This window comes from Trachemys scripta, chromosome 14, assembly GCF_013100865.1.
Source record: "Trachemys scripta elegans isolate TJP31775 chromosome 14, CAS_Tse_1.0, whole genome shotgun sequence".
In the NCBI taxonomy this organism is placed as follows: domain Eukaryota; kingdom Metazoa; phylum Chordata; order Testudines; family Emydidae; genus Trachemys; species Trachemys scripta.
In genome coordinates this window covers 1,716,390-1,737,950 of record NC_048311.1, presented here as the reverse complement: position 1 = coordinate 1,737,950, position 21,561 = coordinate 1,716,390, and the positions used below count along the sequence as shown (strand labels likewise).

Sequence of the window (21,561 nt, the reverse complement as noted above, 5' to 3'; positions counted from 1 at the left end):
ACCCACTGGTCATCATCCCATACCTGCATGACAATCCGATCCCACCAGTTAGTGCTTGTTTCCCTAGTCCAGAAGCGATGCTCTACCGTATGCAGCTGCTCTGTGAATGCACAAAGCACTGATAAGTTGCTAAAAGAACAGGAGTACTTGTGGCACCTTAGAGACTAACACATTTATTTCAGCATAAGCTTTCATGGGCTACAGCTCACTTCTTCAGATGCATAGAGTGAAACACACAGACAGAAGATGCCCCAAAAGTGGACACGGACTGTCGACAGAGGGAGCAAATGTAGACACGCTTTGACAACTTTGCTTTTGTCAATTTTTCCTTGGTTACATTAGTTTAATCAAAAAAGCTTGCCAGTGTACACAGGCCCTTAGACGGTGTAAAAATCAGCTCTCAGTGTGACAAGGCGATGCATTTGGCTTTACTTGTGAGCATGTACAGAAAGCTGTCAATAGTCTCAGAGCACTGTGAAGATTTTAAATACTTAAGTTTACCAGAAGATAACAAGCCACTTTACAAGGTAACATTATCCCCATATTACAGCTGTGGAAACTGAGGTACAGAACTACATGGCTTTTTCAAGGTCACACTGAGTTAGGAATAGTACCTTGCTTTCTTGACTCTCAGATTTCACCCATGGCACTATATTACACAGCATAACGGGGGATAATTGCGGTACCAGCCCAGCTTGAGGTATGGGGTTACAGTATCTATGAACATGGTACTGGCAGGAAAAAGATGCATAGAAAAGCAGAGATCCTGCAAAGCTCATCCATGACTACATTTAAACATCAACAAAATTAAATGACACCACATAACCTATGAAATATGATATTAAAAAAGATAATGTGGATTTATGTATTTAACTACATTTCTTGATATAGCCCATAACAGACACAGACCAGAGAAATCAAACGTTCATCACAGAATTCATCCTCCTAGGATTCGGGAATCTCCCTCAACTGCAGATTCTTCTCTTCCTGCTCTTTCTAGTAATCTACATTGTGACCATGGCTGGGAACATCCTCATCATTGCACTAGTTGTGGCTGATCAGCACTTTCACACCCCCATGTACTTCTTCCTGGGGAACTTGTCATGCTTGGAAACCTGCTACACTTCCACCATCCTACCCAGGATGGTGGCCAGTTTCCTGACTGGGGACAGAACCATTTCTGTCCAGGCCTGTATTGCACAACTTGATTTGTTTGGTTCTCTGGTAGCTGTGAAATGTTGTCTCTTATCAGTGATGTCTTATGATCAGTATTTAGCAATATGCAAACCACTGCAGTATGCAGCCATTATGAATGGCAGGCTCTGCTTCTGGCTGGCAGCTGGGTCTTGGGGAAGTGTTTTTTATGGCTTGCACCATCACTGCATGTTGGATATCCCAAATGATTTTTTGTGGCCCCAATGAAATTGACCATTTCTTTTGTGATTACGCCCCGTTAGTAAAACTGTCCTGCAGTGACACCTGCCTGATGGCTCTTGTGACTTTCCTGTTCTCCTCCATATTAACACTGCCTCCCTTTCTATTAACCCTGGCATCCTACATGCATATCATCGCCACCATCCAGAGAATTCCTTCCACCACTGGAAGGCAAAAGGCATTTTCCACCTGCTCCTCTCACCTCATTGTGGTTACACTCTACTATGGGACACTAATCATTGTCTATCTGCTACCAGACACTAACACACTGAGACCTGAACAAAGTGTTCTCTCTCCTACACTGTCCTGACTCCCTTGGTCAATCCCCTCATCTACAGCCTGAGAAACAAAGAGGTCAAGGAGGCCTTGAGAAAAGTTGTTAGTGAGATTATGAATTTCATGACAAATAGCAAATTATTTTGTATGTAATTATTGTACGTTACAATAAAATCAAGATAATGGGAACTCATCTGATGGGGTGATGCTGTGAATCACTGCTCGTGCTAGCAGCCCTTACCCATTAGAGCAGTTCTATTAAATACAATGGGACTCCTGATGTGAGGAAGAGCTACATGTCTGAATAAGGGCAGCAGGGCCAAGCAATCCCTGATTCATGTTTCTCTCTGCTGGTATGGCAATATCAATTAACATGGGCTTGTTTGTCATAACGAGTTTTATTATTTATTATTATTGTTATTATTTAGCACAGAATAGCTCTCTTTGTTTCTATCTGAGGCTGTCATTCACACTTCCATGGGTTCCTAGAAATGAGAAATCAGAATGATTTGCTGTGTAACCTTCCCTTTCTTCAAAATGGGGATCATAATAGCTACCCCCCTCATGTGGCCATGTGAAGCTTAATATATTAAGATTCAGACTGGACTTTGCATTTACTGGCCATGATACAACACCTTGCTGTGTAATGGCTTTGACTTTAGTGGGTCGACATCAGTGTAAAATCACAGGAACAGTTATGATTTGCCCCCACTGTATGAGGGTATGTGGAAATATTATGATAGGGAGCAGCAGGGTAGCTGGAAATGAATCTAAAATTGGTGGTATCTGAGTGGCTTCCTTTCCAGGCAGTAGAATTACATTGGTGCTAATATGGACAGAATCAATGCAACAGTAGTGTAAGTGGGAGGAGTATCAGACTCTATAATCACATTATCCAGGTAACGAACACTCCTGGTGTGAGAAAATTGCCTACGGGGTCAGGAATAAGCAAATTCCCCCCCCACACTATGTGGTCTGGTTATATTCTAACTTATTTCAGTTTTACACCAGTGTAACTGTGATGACTCCACTGGAGTTACTTATAATTTACACCAGCATAAGTGAGAGGTTGATTTGGCCATTGATTTCAGTAGAGTTACTCCTGATTGGTATTTGGGTGAGTGAAAGGGGAATCAATCACTACTGACTCCAATGGATTTATTCCTGATTTACACCAGGGTGAGTGAGAGGGGAATCAGCCCCACTGAAGCCCATTGAGTTACTCCTGATTTGCACTGAGGTGAATGAGAAGAAAATGAGCCCATATGATTATAGACCATTGCACAAACAGTGAAGTTTATTATATGGATTTCCCTATATGCCAATACCTGCAGGAGCTCAGTCCATAACAACCCCTACTGCTGCCTCAGTACTGGCCACTCTCAATGAGATTTCCATAGCGACCTAACGGAGTTAGATGCCCCGTGCTCAGACTTCCAATGGGAACTGGGACCTAATTCCCCTAGGCTCCTGCAAAAACTACAACCTTAGTGAATATCAGACAGATAAATTCGGAGGTCACGGGGAAATATAGTATTCCCATTAGAGAATTGGGGAGCTAGAGACACAAAGTTTATCAAAATGTTCAGACTTGGTAAATGGAAGCTGAGGAGCTTAGTGACTTTGGATGCTAAGTGTAGGCACCAAAATATCTGCTGAGAGGCCTAAAGAAACAAAGCCTGATTTTCAAAGTGTGGAAAAGTTGCTGTTTAAAGTGCCCCACTTGAAAACGAGGGGTTATAATATCCCTGATTTTGTCTGAAGAGCTCACAATGCTGTACAATGTGAGGCAAATATTATACCCCATTTGTAAAACCTTCATTATTATATTTGAGGCCCTGACAGGGGTGAAAAGTATCATTAAGGTCACCCATGAGAAGAGATGGGAATCCAACTCAAAGATTTCCTGCCTCCCAAACACTCTACTAAGGCCAGTGGGGCCAGATCTTTACAGGTATTTAGACACCTAAAGAGATTTTCAAAAGCACCTACACTTCTAAAACTCATTGATTTCAATTGGAGATGCTAATGAAAATACCACTAGGTGCCTAAATGTCTTTAAAAATTGAGCCCATTAAGCTTGCGGGTGCAACATTGGGTACAAATTATAGTAAATAGGAAATTTGAGTGAGCAAGGAAATATAGGAAATATCTTCTGATGTCTACGGTTCCAACTTCTTACTCTGTGGGATGAATGGGTATTTTCTATGTGGGCATCTTATTCCATAGGACCAATTATCACAAAAGAACCCAATGGCCATTAGAAGTCAATAAGAGTTGCATAGTTAACTCCTTTATCTTCCTTTACAAAACCCATCCTAACAATGTAGCTTTTATTCAGCTTTATTAAACACATGGGCTGAGATTTTCAAAGCAACCTAAAGGACACCCAGTTCCCATAACAATTCATGAGAATGTGGCACACAAATCCTTTAGGCTCCTTCGAAAATCTCCCCCTTTCTGTATGATTGTAACTATCTTACCAAGCAATCCAAATCACTCTGTAACAATTAATTATCCTAATTATTATTAACCAACCCACCAATTTCTCATTATAATTATTGCTGTTGTTCTTGTTTATGTTATGGTAGCACCTAGAAGCTATGTCTCTGTTGTGCTGGGTGCTGTACAAACACATAACAATGGGACAGTCCCTGCCCCAAACAGCTAACCATCTAAGAATAAAACTATAGACAACAGGTGGAACAGACAAACAGATGAGGAGAGTACAAGGAAACAATTACATGTAACTGGTCAACATGAAAAACAGTGTGTCCAGTGACACAGCTGCCTAACCATTGTCAGGGTATTTTTGTTGGCTTCACAACAGAGAAGAGTTTTAAGAAGGAGATTTTTGTGTCATCCGCAAACTTTACCAGGAATGATTTTATATTTAAAATTCTTCACAAATCAAAAGGAAAAGCTTCCTGTCCATAACTTTTCTCAGGGCAGTTTTTATCTCCTGGTTCCTCAGGCTGTAGATGATGGGATTAATCAAGGGTGGCACCACTGAATAAAATGCAGCCACCAGATGCTGCTCCAGAGCAGAGTCGGAGGTTGGTGCCATGTACGAAAACATGCCACTGGTGAGGAATAAAACAATGACAGTGAGGTGGGGTAGGCAGGTGGAGATGGTTTTACGGCGACCTTCCACGGAAGGGATTTTCTGCACTGTTGAGAAGATCTGAACATATGACAATGTTATCAAAGCAAAACAGCTTGAAGCTAAACACACACCAAAGACGATCAGTGCAATTTCACCAGTGTGGGATTCAGAGCATGAGATCCTCAGCAATGGCTGGATGTCACAGAAGAACTGGTTGATAATGGACCCACAAAAGGGTGATGAAAACGTGTTAGCAGTGTGCAAAGCAGAATAGAGACCACCACCCATCCATGACCCGCAGGCTAACTTAACACACCTCCTCTTGTTTATGATCATTGCGTAGTGGAGAGGATTGCAGATGGCAACATATCGGTCAAAAGCCATGATTGTGAGGAGGAATAGCTCTGTAGCTAAGAATGACATAAATAGAAATAGCTGTGCAACACATCCCTGGAAAGAAATGGATGAGCTGTTCATGAGGGAGTTGATGAAGGACTTGGGTACCGTGACAGAAATGAAGCAAATATCCAAGAAGGATAGATTTCTCAGGAAGAAGTACATGGGGGTGTGAAGGTGGCAGTCCAGGGTTATTGCCATGATGATGCTAAGATTCCCTGACAAGGATACAATGTAAATAAACAGAAACACCACAAAGTGTAAAAGCTGCAGCTCCCGAACATCAGAGAATGCCATTAGAAAGAATTCATTCATGGTGGTTTGATTGGCCGTGATTTTTCTGGGAATAAAGTTTTCTTTCTGCAGAGGGAAGGATAAAGACACTGGTATAATAACAATAACGAGAACAGCAGGAGTCATACATACAGATATCTCCAGGTCTTAAATTCAGCTGGAGCTGTCCAGAGCCGAGCTTCAGTAAATATTTTCAAACCCCTTGGAGTTTTTATAGAATGGTGGGGGAGGGGGGTGTAAAGGGATATGGGGGGCTTCGGGAAATACTCTATAGGACTTTAAGCCCTGAATATCTCCCTATATTCTACTCCTAAACACAGTCCTTCAAACTGCTGCATACAGCCAGTTGGAAAACCGAGAGTAATCACCTAAACTATTTTCTGTTTCTCATCCAGGATTGTTTTGATGGAAAGTTTCCAGTAATCTCTAATGCTCAGTGATTCCCAGGTGGAACCCACTAACTACAAGGAATCTCCCTGTTTATTATTACTTTTATAAGGTTCTCAAAAACTAAATGAGTGTGGGTAAATGCCTGGAGGATTCATAGATTCATGACAGATAGTTAGATAGATGGATAACTAAATCTGTCTGCGACACTCTTTCACCTAGCACATAGAAACATCAGTACATGGCCCTACTGTGGGTGGGTAAACTAGTTCTAGCAGGGATCATTTAAAGAATCTGGAGATCATTACATCTTATGGTCCTTCGATTTGCAAGGGGATGACAAGGTTTTCAAAAATAAAAAGCCAAACCCTCTGCTCTTTACCCAGTCCTTTCTTAAGGAATAATTAAGGGTGCCAAAATGTAAGTACAGCTGGCAGGACGTGGGCCAATAATAATAGCAGAACTAATAACTGAATCAAAATAATAAGAAAGTAGTGCATAGAATTAGAAAATGAACAAAAGTTATGAAGACTATGAGTAGGAAATAGCTGAGATTGCCTGCCTCCCAGAGGTTCTCATATGCCACACCATCGCTGTAAGTGTTAAAGGGCTGGGTTCTGTTCTCGGCAACACAGGTGTAAACCTGGAGTCACTAGAGGAGTTTGGGGTTTACACTGGTGTAAGTGAGGTCAGAAACTGGCCCAATATCTTATTTCAGTAACAAATCCTGAGTACTGCTTAGCAACTCCAACTTCAACAGACACAAACATCACACACCCTCTCAGACTCAGCAATGCACAATTGAGGGAGTTCAGCATCTCTGAATTTCCCCTGCACATCTATCTTATCTATCTATCATTTCTGGGATGCCTAGCAGTATGTTATCTGGGGGGGGGGGGGTGTTGTCTGTGCCAAAAAAAATAAAGCTAGATCTATTGCAGTGGAGCTAAAGATATTGTATTTTCAAAAGTCTGAGGGAATCGTACCATGTTAAAACAGGCGTCTTCCTCTCTGTTTATGACAGTCTCATTCTTCCCCTGGCTTCATGCTATTTGCTAAGAAGGAAATAATGGTAACATAGACATGCCCTTGTATCCCAAGGCTGAAATAATGTTAGGGACCAATATATGAGGAAACAAACCCCAACAGAAGTAATTTAACTGCACAAACCATGCTACATACTGCAAACAAGGGTGCCTATTCTCCTCCATAATCCACCTGCATGGAGTGAATGAAGTACACCCCTGGAGATAACTGTTGCCTTCAAAGGTCCTTGGGGGAAACGTCTCTGGGGTCCCATAATGAGATGTGTGCTTACAGCAAACACTTCCCCACCCTGTATACTCTTGTATGTTCACAGCAAGGCACAATAATAGATGTAGGAGCTAACTTCCTCCTGGGTGTAACTCCATCAACTTCTGGGGAGTGATAGCAGAGAAAACTCTGGGCCATGGTTTCTTGTAAGCCTTTCTGCAGTAGCTTAAACTGACTGATTCAAAGATTCATAGCTTCGCAGAATTCAAGGCCAGAAGTGGCCATCATGATCTAGTCTGACCTTCTAAGTGTCCATTGCATTTGGGACCACCAGATTCTTATCACTTATCATGAGGACAATGTAGTTACTCTGCATTTAAACTGCAGAACAGGATATGGCTCTGTGGCAAATTGCCGGCACTGTTGTGGTGGGTCCTGTGCTTTTTTCTTCTTATGGGGTGGTCAGGGCATCATCTCTCGCCCCTTTTCTTGGGCATTAACTGCCTCACTAATGTCCCGGAGAAGGGGGAACGAGGGGGAGAGATTTGGGCCTGCCCTCTACTCGGGTCCCAGCCCAGGGGCCTTAGGGATAGCAGCAAAGAGCTTGAAACTGCGATTCCTTCCCCTGGGCTACTTCCCTCTCTGCCCCTTCAGTTTGTTGGGCTTCCCACCCTCTCTCCACTTGGGTAGGATATCTCCCAAACCCTTGTGTCTGGGGAGTCCCTCTGCTCAGCATGAGCAGGGTTTCCTTTTACCTAGTGTTCTGGTCTTCTGGCCCACAAAATTACTCCTCCAAACTCCTCCCTCTGTTTGACTGAAGCAGGGGTTTTTATCAGGTGTCTGGCAGGGCCTTAATTGGCTCCAGGTGCTCTCATTAACTTGTAGTAACCTCTCCTCCATCTACAGGGAACAAGGCTCTGACCATCCTGGGGCTTACATATCTCTCATCTGTCACTCTTCTGCTGTATCACAGGCCGTTATAGTTTTCAAAGCTAACGGTGTGAAACTCATCATACCAATGGAGAAGAGAACTGGGAGGGAGGAGAAATGGTGCATGGACTATAGAAAACCAACTACCCTTTCATCTAGAGAGGTTGCCATTGGTGAGGGATAGAGTTGGTTGGATTTTTTACCCCTGTGGAAAATTTTGACTATTCAATGAAAAACAGAAAACTGAGATATTTCAGTTCAGAAATGATATCATGGAGCCTCATGGGAATTGTAGTTCAGGTGCCTCATGCTCCCGTTCATCTCTACAGACTGAACTTATTGGTCCGACTACATCTCCTATAATGCACCATGGTCTTGCCTCTTGGTGAGGGGAGCTAGTGCATCATGGAACTCCCTTGGCATGGTGGATCATGGGAGATGTAGTCCAGCTGGGAAGTCCAGTCCATAAAGAAGAATGAGGTCATAGAAAAAGGTACAGAGAAGAGCAACAGAAATGATTATGTGTATAGAACAGCTTCCATATGAGGAAGAATTAAAAAAGACTGGGACTATTCAGCTTGGAAAAGAGATGACTAAGGGGGGATATGATAGAGGTCTATAAAATAATGACTGGAGGGGAGAAACTGAATAGAGAAGTGTTATTTGCTCCTTCACATAGAGCAAAAATCAGGGGTAACCCAATGAAAATAATAGGCAAAAGGTTTAAAAGAAACAAGAGGAAGTACTTCTCCACTTAACGCAGAGTCAACCTGTGGAACTCATTGCCAGGGGATGTTGTGAAGGTCAAAACTATAACTGGGTTAAAAAAGAATTAGATAAGCTCGTGGAGGATAGGTCCATAGATGACTATTAGCCAAGATAGTCAGAGATGCAGCTTCAATTCCCCCCTCTCTGCCAGAGGTGGAAGAAAACATTTGAACAGGGTGTACCAGCCTCGTCTCTACTGTTGAAGCTGTTCAACTGTGGATAAATAATGGAAGAGTAATTGGAGCAGGGGAACTGGACCCTGGATCTTCCACCTTCCTGGACTACAGAATCATTCCGACTCTCAGTCTCTCTCTCTTTGGCCCAAGGACTATTTAAATATTTATCCACAATGGAACAGTCATTGGGCCAGAGAGAGCGATGATGGGCCTATTTATGTTACTTTACATTTTTCAAACACACAAAAAAAGGCATCACCTGGAAAAGCTTTAGTCAAAACCATTGTGATGAGATTTGACAGTGAAGTAAATAACCAGGAGGTTTATTGATCAGGCCTGCACTGCTGGGGCATCCATACAACACTGAGGGAAGTCCCAGGGTCAGATCTCCAGATTATAGGGTAGTTCTTTAATAGATCTACTCCAGTTCACACCAGCAGAGAATCTGGGCTCATACAATCTATCCATCATTCGAGGGAATTTTGCCATCAGTTAATGGTAACATGGTTAATTCTTCACTGAGTTAGTGGCCCTGATTCCCCACTTTGTAACACCTATTCATAATACAAAAAAATCCTAATTTACACTGGTGGGATTTTAAAGAGAATCAGGCCACTTGAAGTCTTTAAATCAAGATTTGAGGATGTCAGTAACTCAGTCAGACGTTATGGGTCTATTAAATGAGGGAGTGGGTGAGGTTCTGTGGCCTGCAATTTTCAGGTCAGACTAGATAATCACGATGGTCCCTTCTGAACTTAAAGTCTATGAGTCTATTATGGAGTTAGACCATCATCACCTCTCACCTATTACTTCTCTTCATCATCATTTTAGGATCTCCCTCAATCTTCTTACATCCTGGAGGGAAGGAAACTTGTTTCCTCTCTATCTTTCTACCCTTGAATGCTGAGTATCTTCTTTCTGCCATTATCTCCCAGCTCCTTTTGGGGTGCAATTTTCCCACCGCAATGCATAAATAGTTCAAACCACGTTGTACACTGTGGCAGACAGGAAGAACATGGTCCCTGGGCAGTATCTGGGTGGAGATGGGCTGTTTCCTCCATGCCCCCTGTCCATTCCCATATATCACACTCAATAATAGGGACTGGTCCTCTTTAGCAGCCAGTCATTACTCTGCCTCAATTCTGTCATAGCCTTGAATGAGGATCTCCATGACAGCCATGTATGGCAACTCCAAATCCTTGAAAAAGTAAATATCAAACATTCAGGGACTTATTGAATTCTTACTCAGACAAAATTCCAATGATGTTAATGGGGCTACTCACATGAGTCATGATGAGGCCCAATAATTAACAGACAATTGAATTTTGACCTCTGTCCTAACCCATACCCCCCCACACACCTAATGTAAATAGATTTATAGCACAGGGGTGACATCACTCAACTCTAGAAACGTATCCCATAGCTGAATGCAATTGGAAATGTCATGCATGCTGCAACCATGCTGGCTCCCATCCAGGGCCAGCTCTGGCTTTTTGGTGGCCCCAAGCAAAAAAAAAAACAACCTGCGGCGCAGCCGGAGCGTGGGTGCAGGGGGACCGGCTGGGGCGGGGAGAGGGAGCGGGCAGGAGAGAGAGAGTAGGGGGCGGCCAGGGCTACAGCAGGGGCGCTGCCACGTGGCCCCTCCCGCTGCACCGCCTCCTGCCGCCTGCCGCGAGGGCTCCGCTCCGGTCGGCGGGGAGGGAAGGAAGAGGACTGCCCTGCAGGGCGCTCTGGTTCTCTGCACTGCCGCCCCCTACAGGGCGGACGGAGTGGAACAAGAACAAACCAAAAAAAAGGCGGCCGTGCCACCCTAGGGGCAGAATGCCGCCTCCAACAATATGCCGCCCCAAGCACCAGCTTGCTCAGCTAGTGCCTGGAGCCGGCCCTGCTCCCATCTCTCCTCTTTGGTGGAGCAGCAAGACCTCATCAGTTCAGTGAATGTGGTATCCTATTGTAAATATGCACCATCTATGTGCAGAAGATCCTGTCTCCCTCTAGTGTCTGGACAAAGCAAGTATAGCAGCCTGCAGTTAATTGACGTGCAAAGATGTTATTCCTTTAGGTCCTAGAGTCCTCAGATTTTGTTACAAATGATTCTGGATTTAATATCTTAGTTTGGTAGCTAGCTAGCTAGTTCTATCTACCCTATACATAACTCTCTTATATGCTAATTGTTAAACTATTTGCAGATGACACTAAACTGAAAGGGGTTGCAAGCACTTGGGCGAAGAGGTTTAGAATTGTATGAGTCATTGGAGCTGGCATTGTCTCTCTGGCCACCTTATTGATCTGGGTACTTTTAAACCAGTTCCTTAATGACTCTTAATTGCACTTAGATAGGGAGGAGACACACACATCTATGTCTTTTAAGCTGCCCTGAGAGCAAACTTAATCAGTTTCCCCTCAATGGGTAATCATGACAAATATAGAGGAAATTAAGGGACCCATAGGAGTCATAAATTATTGCAAACATTTCTACCTTGCAACAGGTGTATTAAGAGGAGCATCATGTTGAAGACATGAAAGATAATTGTTCCACTCTCCTCGGCACCAGTGAGGACTGAGATGGAGAATTGTGTCCAGTTTTGGGCACGACACTTTAAGAAGGCTGTAGTCTAGTTTAACAAGCTGTGGCCAGGAAGAATCAGGGAATGGTAGAATTTTAATTTCCAGCCCCAATGACCTAGCCAGCAGCAAATTACTGCTGCCAGGGAGCAAGGGGTGGCAGAGAGGAGGGAACTGTGCCTTCCTGAGTCAGAAATCCTTCCCTTGGCTGGTCCTGGGACAGCGTAACGGAGAACCACCACTACTCTGATGAAGCACAGGAGCAGGTAGCTTGTGGCCATGGAGCCTTGAATAACACCAATGGGGGCCAAGCCATCATTGACAACACTTGGCCCACCTGTATAGTTACCTTCCCTTGGAGCCATTTCATCTAATAGAACTGTAGTATGCAAATTATCAGATGAAAAAGAGTGAGGATTCATTGAATTACCTCAGATGTCACCATGGCCCAACTTTAAGGATAAATTTTACACACGGCCGAGTCAGTAGGTCAGGTCATTCTAATCTAATGATTAGACACAACTTTTCTTAACAATTTAGCTTTATTAAACCTAATATCTTCAAATGAAGCCTACACACTTATTTGAAATGAGGATTAACACTGTGGAAAGTGTGAAGAGTATGTTTATTCCAGTTTTAAGATCACTCGGGAGAAAGAAAGGCGATGGTAAAAGCTAAATTTCAAGCAGAACACATTCTTAATTATTTTATTCTCATGAACTAATTAAGGTATTTACTTGCAAAGTCATCCAGACTCCAAGAATAAATAATCCAAGATCAGGGAGGATACACAGTTTTCTTCAGACCTTAGAGTGGGAGCAGGAGGTGCAGTGTATTTTTAAGGCTTTGGCTTGGTGTTCTAATTTTCCTCCAAAATGTGTCAGACTGCCAGAGGCAGGCAGCACCCAGAGTCTGCACTTGCTTTCAGGGAGTCCTGATTCTGATATGCATGAGTTCAACAGGCACACAAAGATGAGTATAGACTACTTGTGTGAGTCAGATTTTTTATATATATATTTAATGGACCAATCATGGAGATATGATCTTGCAAACTAAGGACAGTTTTTCTCAAGGCTTCCCTCACCTCCTTGTTTCTCAAGCTGTATACCAGGGGGTTGACCAATGGGGTGAGGACTCCATAAAAGATAGAGAACACTTTGTTCAGGTCCCTCAGTGCATCAGAGTCTGATAACAAATATACAATGACTAGAGTTCCATAGAAAATTGACACCACAATGAGGTGAGAGGAGCAGGTGGAAAAGGCCTTTTTTCTCCCGGTGATGGAAGGAATTCTCAGGATGGTGGAGATGATACTACCATAGGATGCTAGGGTCAACAGAAATGGAAGCAATATAAATATGGAGGAATTTATGAAAGCAGTAACTTCCAGGGTGTGGGTGTCACTGCAGGACAGTTTCATTATTGGGCGAAAATCACAAAAGAAATGGTCAATTTCATTGGACCCACAGAATGTTAATTGTGACATCATAGATATTAAGAAGGCAACAGACATAAATCCACCTATCCATGTCCCGGCCACCAGCTTGATACAGAAACTGCCATTCATGAGTGCTGAATAATGCAGAGGTTTGCATATCGCTAAATACCGATCATAAGACATCACAGATAAGAGATAACATTCAGCGCCTATCAGAGAAGCAAAGAAATATAATTGTGTGAGGCAGGCATGAACAGCAATGGTTCTGTCCCCAGTCAAGAGATTGGTCAGCATCCTGGGCATGATAGCCGAGGTGTAACTGGTCTCTAAGCAGGACAAGTTCCCCAGGAAGAAGTACATGGGGGTGTGAAGGTGCTGATCAGCCACAACTAGTGCAATGATGAGGATGTTCCCGGCCAGAGTCACAATGTAGATCACTAGAAACAGCAGGAAGAGAAGAATGTGCAGTTGAGGGAATGTCCCCAATCCCAGGAGAATGAATTCTGTGATGGTTGTTTGATTTCCATGGCATTTGTTTGTTGTGGGTTTCATCTAGGGGAAATGCAAAATTTGTTGTAATTTACAGTGAGACTTCCATTTCAAAGTGGTCAGCATTTCAATTCTGGCTTCTCCCTGCTGGTTCCGTCCCAACGGTTAAGTAACGACACCAGTTGGTGGTGGTATTTTGGGGAAATTTTTTCCTAAGGCCCTAAGTGGAATCACCTTGGAAATGTTCCTATTGTCTGGTATCTCTATGGTTGAACACATCTCAGCTGCAGAACTCCTGACCATACTTGTATATTACTTTAGCCACAATGTCTGAGATTATCAGTGGAGACTAAGAGAATTAAATGCCACTTTCCTGGGCTCCTGTGAAAACCCAAGCCAAAGGCCATTGCTGGGCTCATACCTAATTTAGCCTTACTTACACTGCAGAGTCCAGCAGATTCCAGTGGAGTGGATACAAGAATTCAATTCCAGGGACTTGGGTTTTATTCCTGGCTCATCCACTCCGACCTTGAGATTGTCCTTTCCTCTCTCTGTGCCTCTGTTACCTCCTCTGTGAAATTGTTGATGACAATACCACTTACTGTTCTCTTAATGTGATTTGAGGTTTATGAAACAAGAGCTCTCAGCATATGCTCTGTTGCTCTTGTGTAATATGGAGATGCTACTTAAGACACTTTACAAAGTTCTTTAATATCTGTTAATGAGTGCTATGTATTTTCTAAATGCTATAATGCTGCTATGTGACCATGCATAACTTTCAATACACAATAGGAAGAGAACTTAACCATGCCTCACAGTCACAGCACAAGTTTATATTTTCATCTCAATTTCTGCAGTGACAAAGCCATCAAGGGTGATTAACACTGAATGGCTTACCCCTTGTGAAGCAGTGTGAATGTGCTGAGAGAGACAGAGCTAGGAACAGTGATCAGTCACTACCTAGATCAGGGGGCTCAGCAGCACATGGGATTCAGAAGCTGGAGCCAATGACAACAGTTCGGTGTCAGTTCAGAGAGGGGAACAGGACCCAGATGTCACAGTTGCATCTAGGTTTCCACTGTGACTAAAATTTTAAATAGTCCCATAGACAAACCCATGGGGATATTCAATCATCCAAAGAAGAGGATCTGCTGGTTTCTAGAGTCACCTATGAGATGCAAGGATTCTGATGACCATCAGAGATTTGCTACTAAAAGCGCTGTTGTCATGGGTTATTTGACCATCACCATTTTTGTAACCTCATTGCTACTGCCAGAAAGCACAGATAGGGTTGAAATTTGGCAATATGATGGAATGAGGTCACATATGTGGAAATATGTTCTTCATCTGTTCAACATAACTACAGATATAATCTGACACACAATTAATGCCCAAGCCCATACATGCCCTCACCCCTCCCTCCACTTCCCTACCCCCCAACACACACTCACTCATTCAGGTGTGTATGCCCTAGTCCACAAGAATCTAGTAATTTTCCAGAATTAGAAATGAAGGGACTGAGGTTTTTGAAATGCTGAAAGTGTTTCAAAGGACTTGTTCATCTAATTGCCATAAAGGGAGATTGTCAATGGCAAAAATAGGGCAGACAGGTTGAAATTCCAAACATTGGCCATGACTGTCTCAGTTGAACTTAAAATCTATATAGTAAGATTCCAGGATAGTGACTCTGCGTGTCACTCTAAAGCATACTAAGCCTGAAAAAGCAAAGGGATCCTGTAAAAGGTGGAAGCATAGACTAATAGCTAAGGATGAGTACAAAAGAATGCCACAAGTACATAGGGACAAAATCAGGCTAAGGCACAAAATGAGTTACACCTAGCAAGGGACATAAATAAGAAAAGGAACTATAAGTACATTAGGAGCAAGAAAAAGATGAAGAAAAGTGGGGGTCCTATAGCTGTCAGGAAAGGAGAGCCAATAATGGATGACATCGAGAAGGCTGACAAATCAACACAACCACGTACATAATAAAACAACTAATCACACACAATTACCCCAAGCACACATAGCCCCTCACTACAGTGCACACCTGCACAAATTAACATAAATGTCCCGGTATGACACAAGGAACACACAAATCAACACAACCACCCATACAACTCAACCAGAACACACAGTAACCCCTAACATCACTCTGAAAACTAAACTTTCTGTTGAATCTATATGAAATGATGGAAACAGTTACAAGCATGGTTGACAGAGCTTTCTGTTTAGATTATTGCTCGGTTCCATTATCACTGGGATTAACGGTCTGTTATTGTCCAGTTTTTAAGTTCTCAGCCATTTTGGGGCTTTTTAACACACGAGTTCACAAATTACACTTGTGTGAGAGCACAAGCTTTCAGCTAGTAGAGAAGAAGTGACCAGATTGCCTCTAGGGATAGAAGCTTGGCACAGTGACCTGGGTGACATGCCAGCTAAAGGGCAGGTAACATTTAGAAGAACGATCTCAGACATACTTGAAAAGATTAGCTTTAACTTTTAAAAGCTGTCCATTCGTCCCTAGTGGATGGAAATCAAGATGTTGCTTTCCTTTGCCCTCCTTACTCTGCTTCTTCCCTTCTTTACCCTCATATCCAATTCCTTTACCTTTCTGTTCTTCTTCTATTTTTAATTCTCCCATTACTTTTTTTCTGTGTGTCAGGGAAATCAATAAAATATAAATAAATAAATAAATAAAAATAAATATGCACACTTAAAAGTGAATTACAGTAACTAAGTTAACATGAAAAATAAAATGAAGATTTAAGCTTTTTGAGGAGTTTATTAGGAAATAATTCCCCTTTCACTTACTCTAGTATAAATCAGGAATAGCTGCACTGAATTTAATAGAGCTGCATTGCTATAAAACTGGGGTAAATGAGAGGAGAATAACGCCAAAAGAGAGGCGTCTGCTTCTTCAATTTTTAATGTCTCTATATAAATTCATGCCCAATGCACCTGCACAGACACAGATTATCATTTTCACAGCACCATTCCCCATGTGCTGTGTGGCAGTCACCTCCATATATATTTTGGTGACCATGTTGGAATTGTTCCCAAAGAGCATCTGCTGTGATGTTGCCCAGCAACCTGAGCCATCCTTAGTAGTAAGTGACAAAGAGGTCAGCCTTCCATAACAACACAAGCTTTTCTTCTCCATATGATACAGGGGTGGGTTTTAGAACAGAGAGCTTCAATCCATGGAGACTGGAAGAGCTGAGGAGGGGTTGATTGGTCATCAGACAAATCAGCAGAGAGGTGCAATAGGATCATCATTCTGTAGCCATTGCCAGCCTGGGGCACCAGGGTTATTGGCGACCCTCCACCACCCTCATTTCATGCTAGGAAGCAGATTCAGTTTTGCTGTATCTCCAGTATCTTTGATGGAGTTTGACCATCATTACCTCTTTCCTATTACTTCTTTCCTTTAACATTTCAGGATCTCCCTCAGTTTTTCCACATTTTTCCCATGTGTTTGTGGTCAGAATTTATTGGTGACTCATGGAGGTATATTTTAGACAGAAGCTTTCCCTTATTTATTCTAAAAGATCTTGTATGTTATGAAGGCTATTGTTAAACAAACGAACAAAAAAACCTCACCAGGATGTAATATTGAGGGAAAATAATAAGAATAATAATTGGAGCACTCATGAAAAAGTATGCATGTTTTAAATTTAGTAATGAGACGTCAATGGGTAAGTCTTTCCAGAATCCTACACATGATGATATGCAATTTGGAAAGATTAGATAGATTTAAAGGGTCTGGATTTTCAAAAAGTGTTGAGCCACCTGCCTTTTGGAAATCAGGCACCTTTAAGGTTTTTGAAGTTGGGATCACAAATTCACTAGTTCCTTTTGAAAATCTTAGCCCAGCCTGGTTTCTAGAAACATAGACCAGATTCATTGATATGCTCTGACTGCTCCATACCACTGATGGAAATTGAGGTTGTGTCTACACTACAAACACCAGACTAACACACCTGTATCACTGCAGCTGCACAACGGTAGTGTAGATACTTGCTACAGTGTTGGAAGGGTTTTCTCTGTTGCTGTAGAAAATCCACCCCCTCGAAAGGTGGTAGCTAGGATGACGGAAGAATTCTATACCGAGTGTCTATACTGGGGCTTAGGTCGGCTGAGCCATGTCTTTCAAGGGGGTGCACGTATCAGCTGGAGATCTATAGTGAGTTAGACCCAATGGTCAGATTGCTGGAAGGCCTCAAAACATTTTCTTACATTTGAATGTCCCCAGACTTTGGATCTGGATTTTTCACCTTGGAACCATTGCTACTGAAAACTGAAGCGAGGAGATAGTCATTGAAACATCCAGATATCTTCTTCTTCTTCCAACGTTCTGTGAACAATAACAACCTTCACTCCAATCACTTACAGACTTAAAACCTGAGCACAGTATTAAGAAGTTAGAACTGATCAAATTTGTTTTAATGTCTTCATACATATGTAAATAAATAAAAACCAAGCTTTGATTCCTTGGGAACCATGTTATGTCTTTCTTCTGATTATTTAGAAATCAGCACTGTGTTTGTGAATACATTCATGAGTGTCATGGCAGTGCAGAAATCTGGAAAAGTTGAACCAAGAGTAACTACTAGAATAGCATCTCCCTGAGTCTGCAGAGAGCCTGAACCAATATCCATGAGGGGAAACTTCCCTAAGTCAGACCAATGCAGCAACATCTACCTGCATCTGGAGAGGGCCTGAAACAATCGCTCTAAGATGGATACATTTTGTTGTTGATAAAATCCTATTTTCTGAAAATCCTTTTATCAGACTATTTTTCAAAAATTCTAATTTAGGCATATTTGAAAATCTATCCCCTTTTGTTCCAATTTACTGTGAACTATTAGGAAGCCGTGAGACATACCCAGAAGATTTCTGATGCATTATAGGTTTTATTTATTGAATGTTCAATGGACAGCACAAAAGAAGGTTGCACCATCTTATTACAAACATACCAGGGCCAGTGATACAGAAATTAACGAGCAAAAGAAGAGGACTTTATTACAAATAATAGGTCAGATTGTGATCTCAGTAGGAAGACAAAGGAACAGCTTCCCAGATGGCTTAAATCATTGGCTTCTTTGGAGTCAGTTGGCCAGATCGCCACCTGGTAAAAATCAGTGACGCTCATCCATTGACCTCCAGTGGAGTTAGATAGAAAAAAACAAAATGTATATAGCTCGAGTCCCAACTACACTAATGAAGTTGTGCCACTGTAGTGCTTCTGATGAAGACACTCTAAGCTGACGGGAGAGAGCTTTCCCAACAGTTTAGTAACTCCACCGCTGCAAAAGGATCTCCCGCCAACATACCACTGTCTACATGTGGGGATTAAGGTTGCTATAACTACGTCGCGCAGGGGTGTGGATTTTTCACACCCCTGAGCGACGTAGTTATACCGAAGTAAGTGTGTTGTATCGACCTGGCCTGAGACAGCATGAAAATTACTCTATACCCTGGTGGTTAGAGCAATTACCTAGGAAGGGAATGGCCCAGAATCCCATTCCTTTGACCTTTTGTTATTCAGCCACAGTGGAACAGCTTCAGTAGGAGCGACTGAGGGTACACCATGTCAGAATATCCCATAGCCCAGTGGTTCTGGCACTCACCTGAGACGTGGCAGATCCCTGTTCAAATCCCTCTGCCCCCACAGATGGGGGGAACTTGGGGTGGGGTGTCTCCTGCATTCCAGGGGAGTGCTCTAAGATTTGGGTTAGAAGTCACTATGGAATTCATCTTCCTCCCACCTCAGCTTCTTGCAAGAAACGTGTTAGGCTCCTAACTCAAAGAGAATGTTCACAGCTGAGCATCCCAAGCAAAAGTAGACACTGAACTCCCTGCTAGGGGCTGGGCTTAGCACACAGCCCTATCCTTGGCATCTCCTATGGGCTAGCTCGGTCAGCTCCCAGCATGTGCTGGCTTTTATGGATCCCATTCTTAGGTGTCTATCTCTCCCATTCATTGCATAGGGGCCTGGGCACCTAATTCAGGCTTTGTGATCCCAGTGATTTTCTAGGCACCTAAAAGTTAGGTGTGGTGACTCACCTAAAACTCAACAAGCAGAAGGAAAGAGGGTTGTAAAGTGTTATTGTCACACACAGCACAAGAAAAAAATATTTGGAAATTAGCAAGCAAGAAAAAAACTCACCATTATAAATAACAGGCCAGATTCTAACCTCAGTGTAAATGTGGAGTAACATCATCAGCTTCAGTAAAGTTACTCCACATTTACCAGGGGGTGTAAATGAGATTGTAACATGGCTCAGAGCTGGGCACAAAAATCTTTTCTTACTTCCTTTCCCTTTGTAAACTAGGAAAGCCCACAGGAAAATCTTGCAGACACATTTGTTTTCCAGGCAGCTGTAATATTATGATTCTGCACAGTGTAAATTTCTGTGTTAGAATTTGTAAGCTACATATACATATATGTTGGTTAGTCAATGCTCACATGGCACCACTCTATGTATCTATCTAGGGTAGGATTCCCAAAGTATTTAAGACATATAGGAGATAGATACTCAATAATGGACCATAAACAAATCCCTAAGAAGTGGGATGTTTAAAACGTGTTAAGGGAGTACGAAGAGCATATTCCGTCGAAAGTGACCTGAGCACCTAAGTGGCCTCTGTTGCCAGTGCTCATGATTTTAGTGCCAGTCTCATGATATTTGGTGTTTCTCTTAAACCCCCAGCTTCAAGAGTCTTGAGATTTCCAGCAAACCTCACCTTTCAAAGGAGTAAGATTCTAGCCCTCATGGTTGCAGAGAAAAGCTGGAAATGTGACCTCTAAATGCCCAGGAGCCAGAAGATGAATAAGCCCCACTCCAACAATGTATCTTTTTTCAATATCTCATGATTATTCTCATCATTTTTTCAGACCTGTCTCATTAAATTTGCATTCTTGGGGTTGAGTTTATGGGCTTGTCTTTGGGTCAGTCTACCCTGCAATCATGGGGTGTGATTTCAGCTGGTGTAGACAGTCCCCAGCGAGCTTTACTCTAGCTACCAAGTACTGGAGCATTAAAGCTGCAGTAGCGCACGCCTCAGCTGAGACTAGCCATGTAAGTAAATTCACAGAGTTCCGGGTGGGCCGTTACAGCCCAAGCTGAAGCACAGGCTGGTGCAGCTCAATTGCTCCAGTACCTGAGCTAGCTAGATTAAAGCTGACTCAGGTGTGTCTACATGGGGTGTGTCTACACAGGGTGTGTCTACACAGGTGCAGTCACACCCCATAATTGCGGTGCAGACATACCCCAACTGCAACGTTAGCTTGAGGCCCAACTTCAGTTTAACATGAGCTGTGGCTTTTGTCTTTTTTTTTTTTTTTTAATTATTGTAAAACCCATCAATTATGGGGTTTTCAACTGTACCCTGGATTTTTAAAGCTTTTTTAAAAAATTAAGGCAGAGCAGTTCTTGCTGGGTTGTCTTTTTGTATTCGGGGCAATTTTACTTTGTTTAGGCAAAACTTTAAAAAACACAGTATTTTTATAAGAGCTCCTTTAAGCTGTTAGAAAGCTATAACATGTCTTTTTACATTTTATTTTATTATTGTAAAACCTTTCTTTGAATGAGGGTTTTGTATAACATTGTTATTCCTCAGGAACTTATTTCTTCACATTTTACATTCCTGTAAGCTATTTTTACTGGGGTTTTTCTTACTATGCAAGGCATTTAGAGAAAAAAATTACTTAAAATCTTTCTTTAAGTTGTATCACAGAGATGATAGTTATTTAGTCATGGAAATTAAGTAAACAGCATCTTTTTAAAATGTAACAACATGCTTATATTATTTTTAAAATTTGTGCTTGTGGTGTGTTTTCTGCTTGACTGAAATATACCATGTGCTCTGTTTGTTTGTTTGGGGGACAGTGTGCAGACCCTATGTGTGCTGAGCCTAGAGGCCTGCTATGCCAGGTTGAGAGCTTCTTAAGGAGGCTGTGATCCTTCTGCCTTTCAGCACCCATCAGCCCTTAACCAGGGGGCGGGGCTACTCAGGGAGACCAGGGCTTTAAAAAGCCCGCT

At 42.4% G+C, this 21,561-nt stretch overlaps 2 protein-coding genes and 1 pseudogene across 2 annotated transcripts; 1 reads left to right on the top strand and 2 right to left on the bottom strand.

Moving 5' to 3' along the window:
- Positions 1 to 440: 440 nt before the first annotated feature.
- On the top strand, positions 441 to 1,863 carry LOC117887515 (annotated as a pseudogene).
- Positions 1,864 to 4,603: 2,740 nt separating this feature from the next.
- Positions 4,604 to 5,527, bottom strand: LOC117887513 (olfactory receptor 14A16-like). Its single transcript, XM_034790164.1, has one exon. The coding sequence runs from the start codon at positions 5,525 to 5,527 to the stop codon at positions 4,604 to 4,606; it is 924 nt and encodes a 307-aa protein (XP_034646055.1).
- A 7,014-nt stretch (positions 5,528 to 12,541) lies between these two features.
- LOC117887512 (olfactory receptor 11A1-like) lies at positions 12,542 to 13,576 on the bottom strand. The gene has a single exon (XM_034790163.1). The coding sequence runs from the start codon at positions 13,574 to 13,576 to the stop codon at positions 12,542 to 12,544; it is 1,035 nt and encodes a 344-aa protein (XP_034646054.1).
- Positions 13,577 to 21,561: the final 7,985 nt, after the last annotated feature.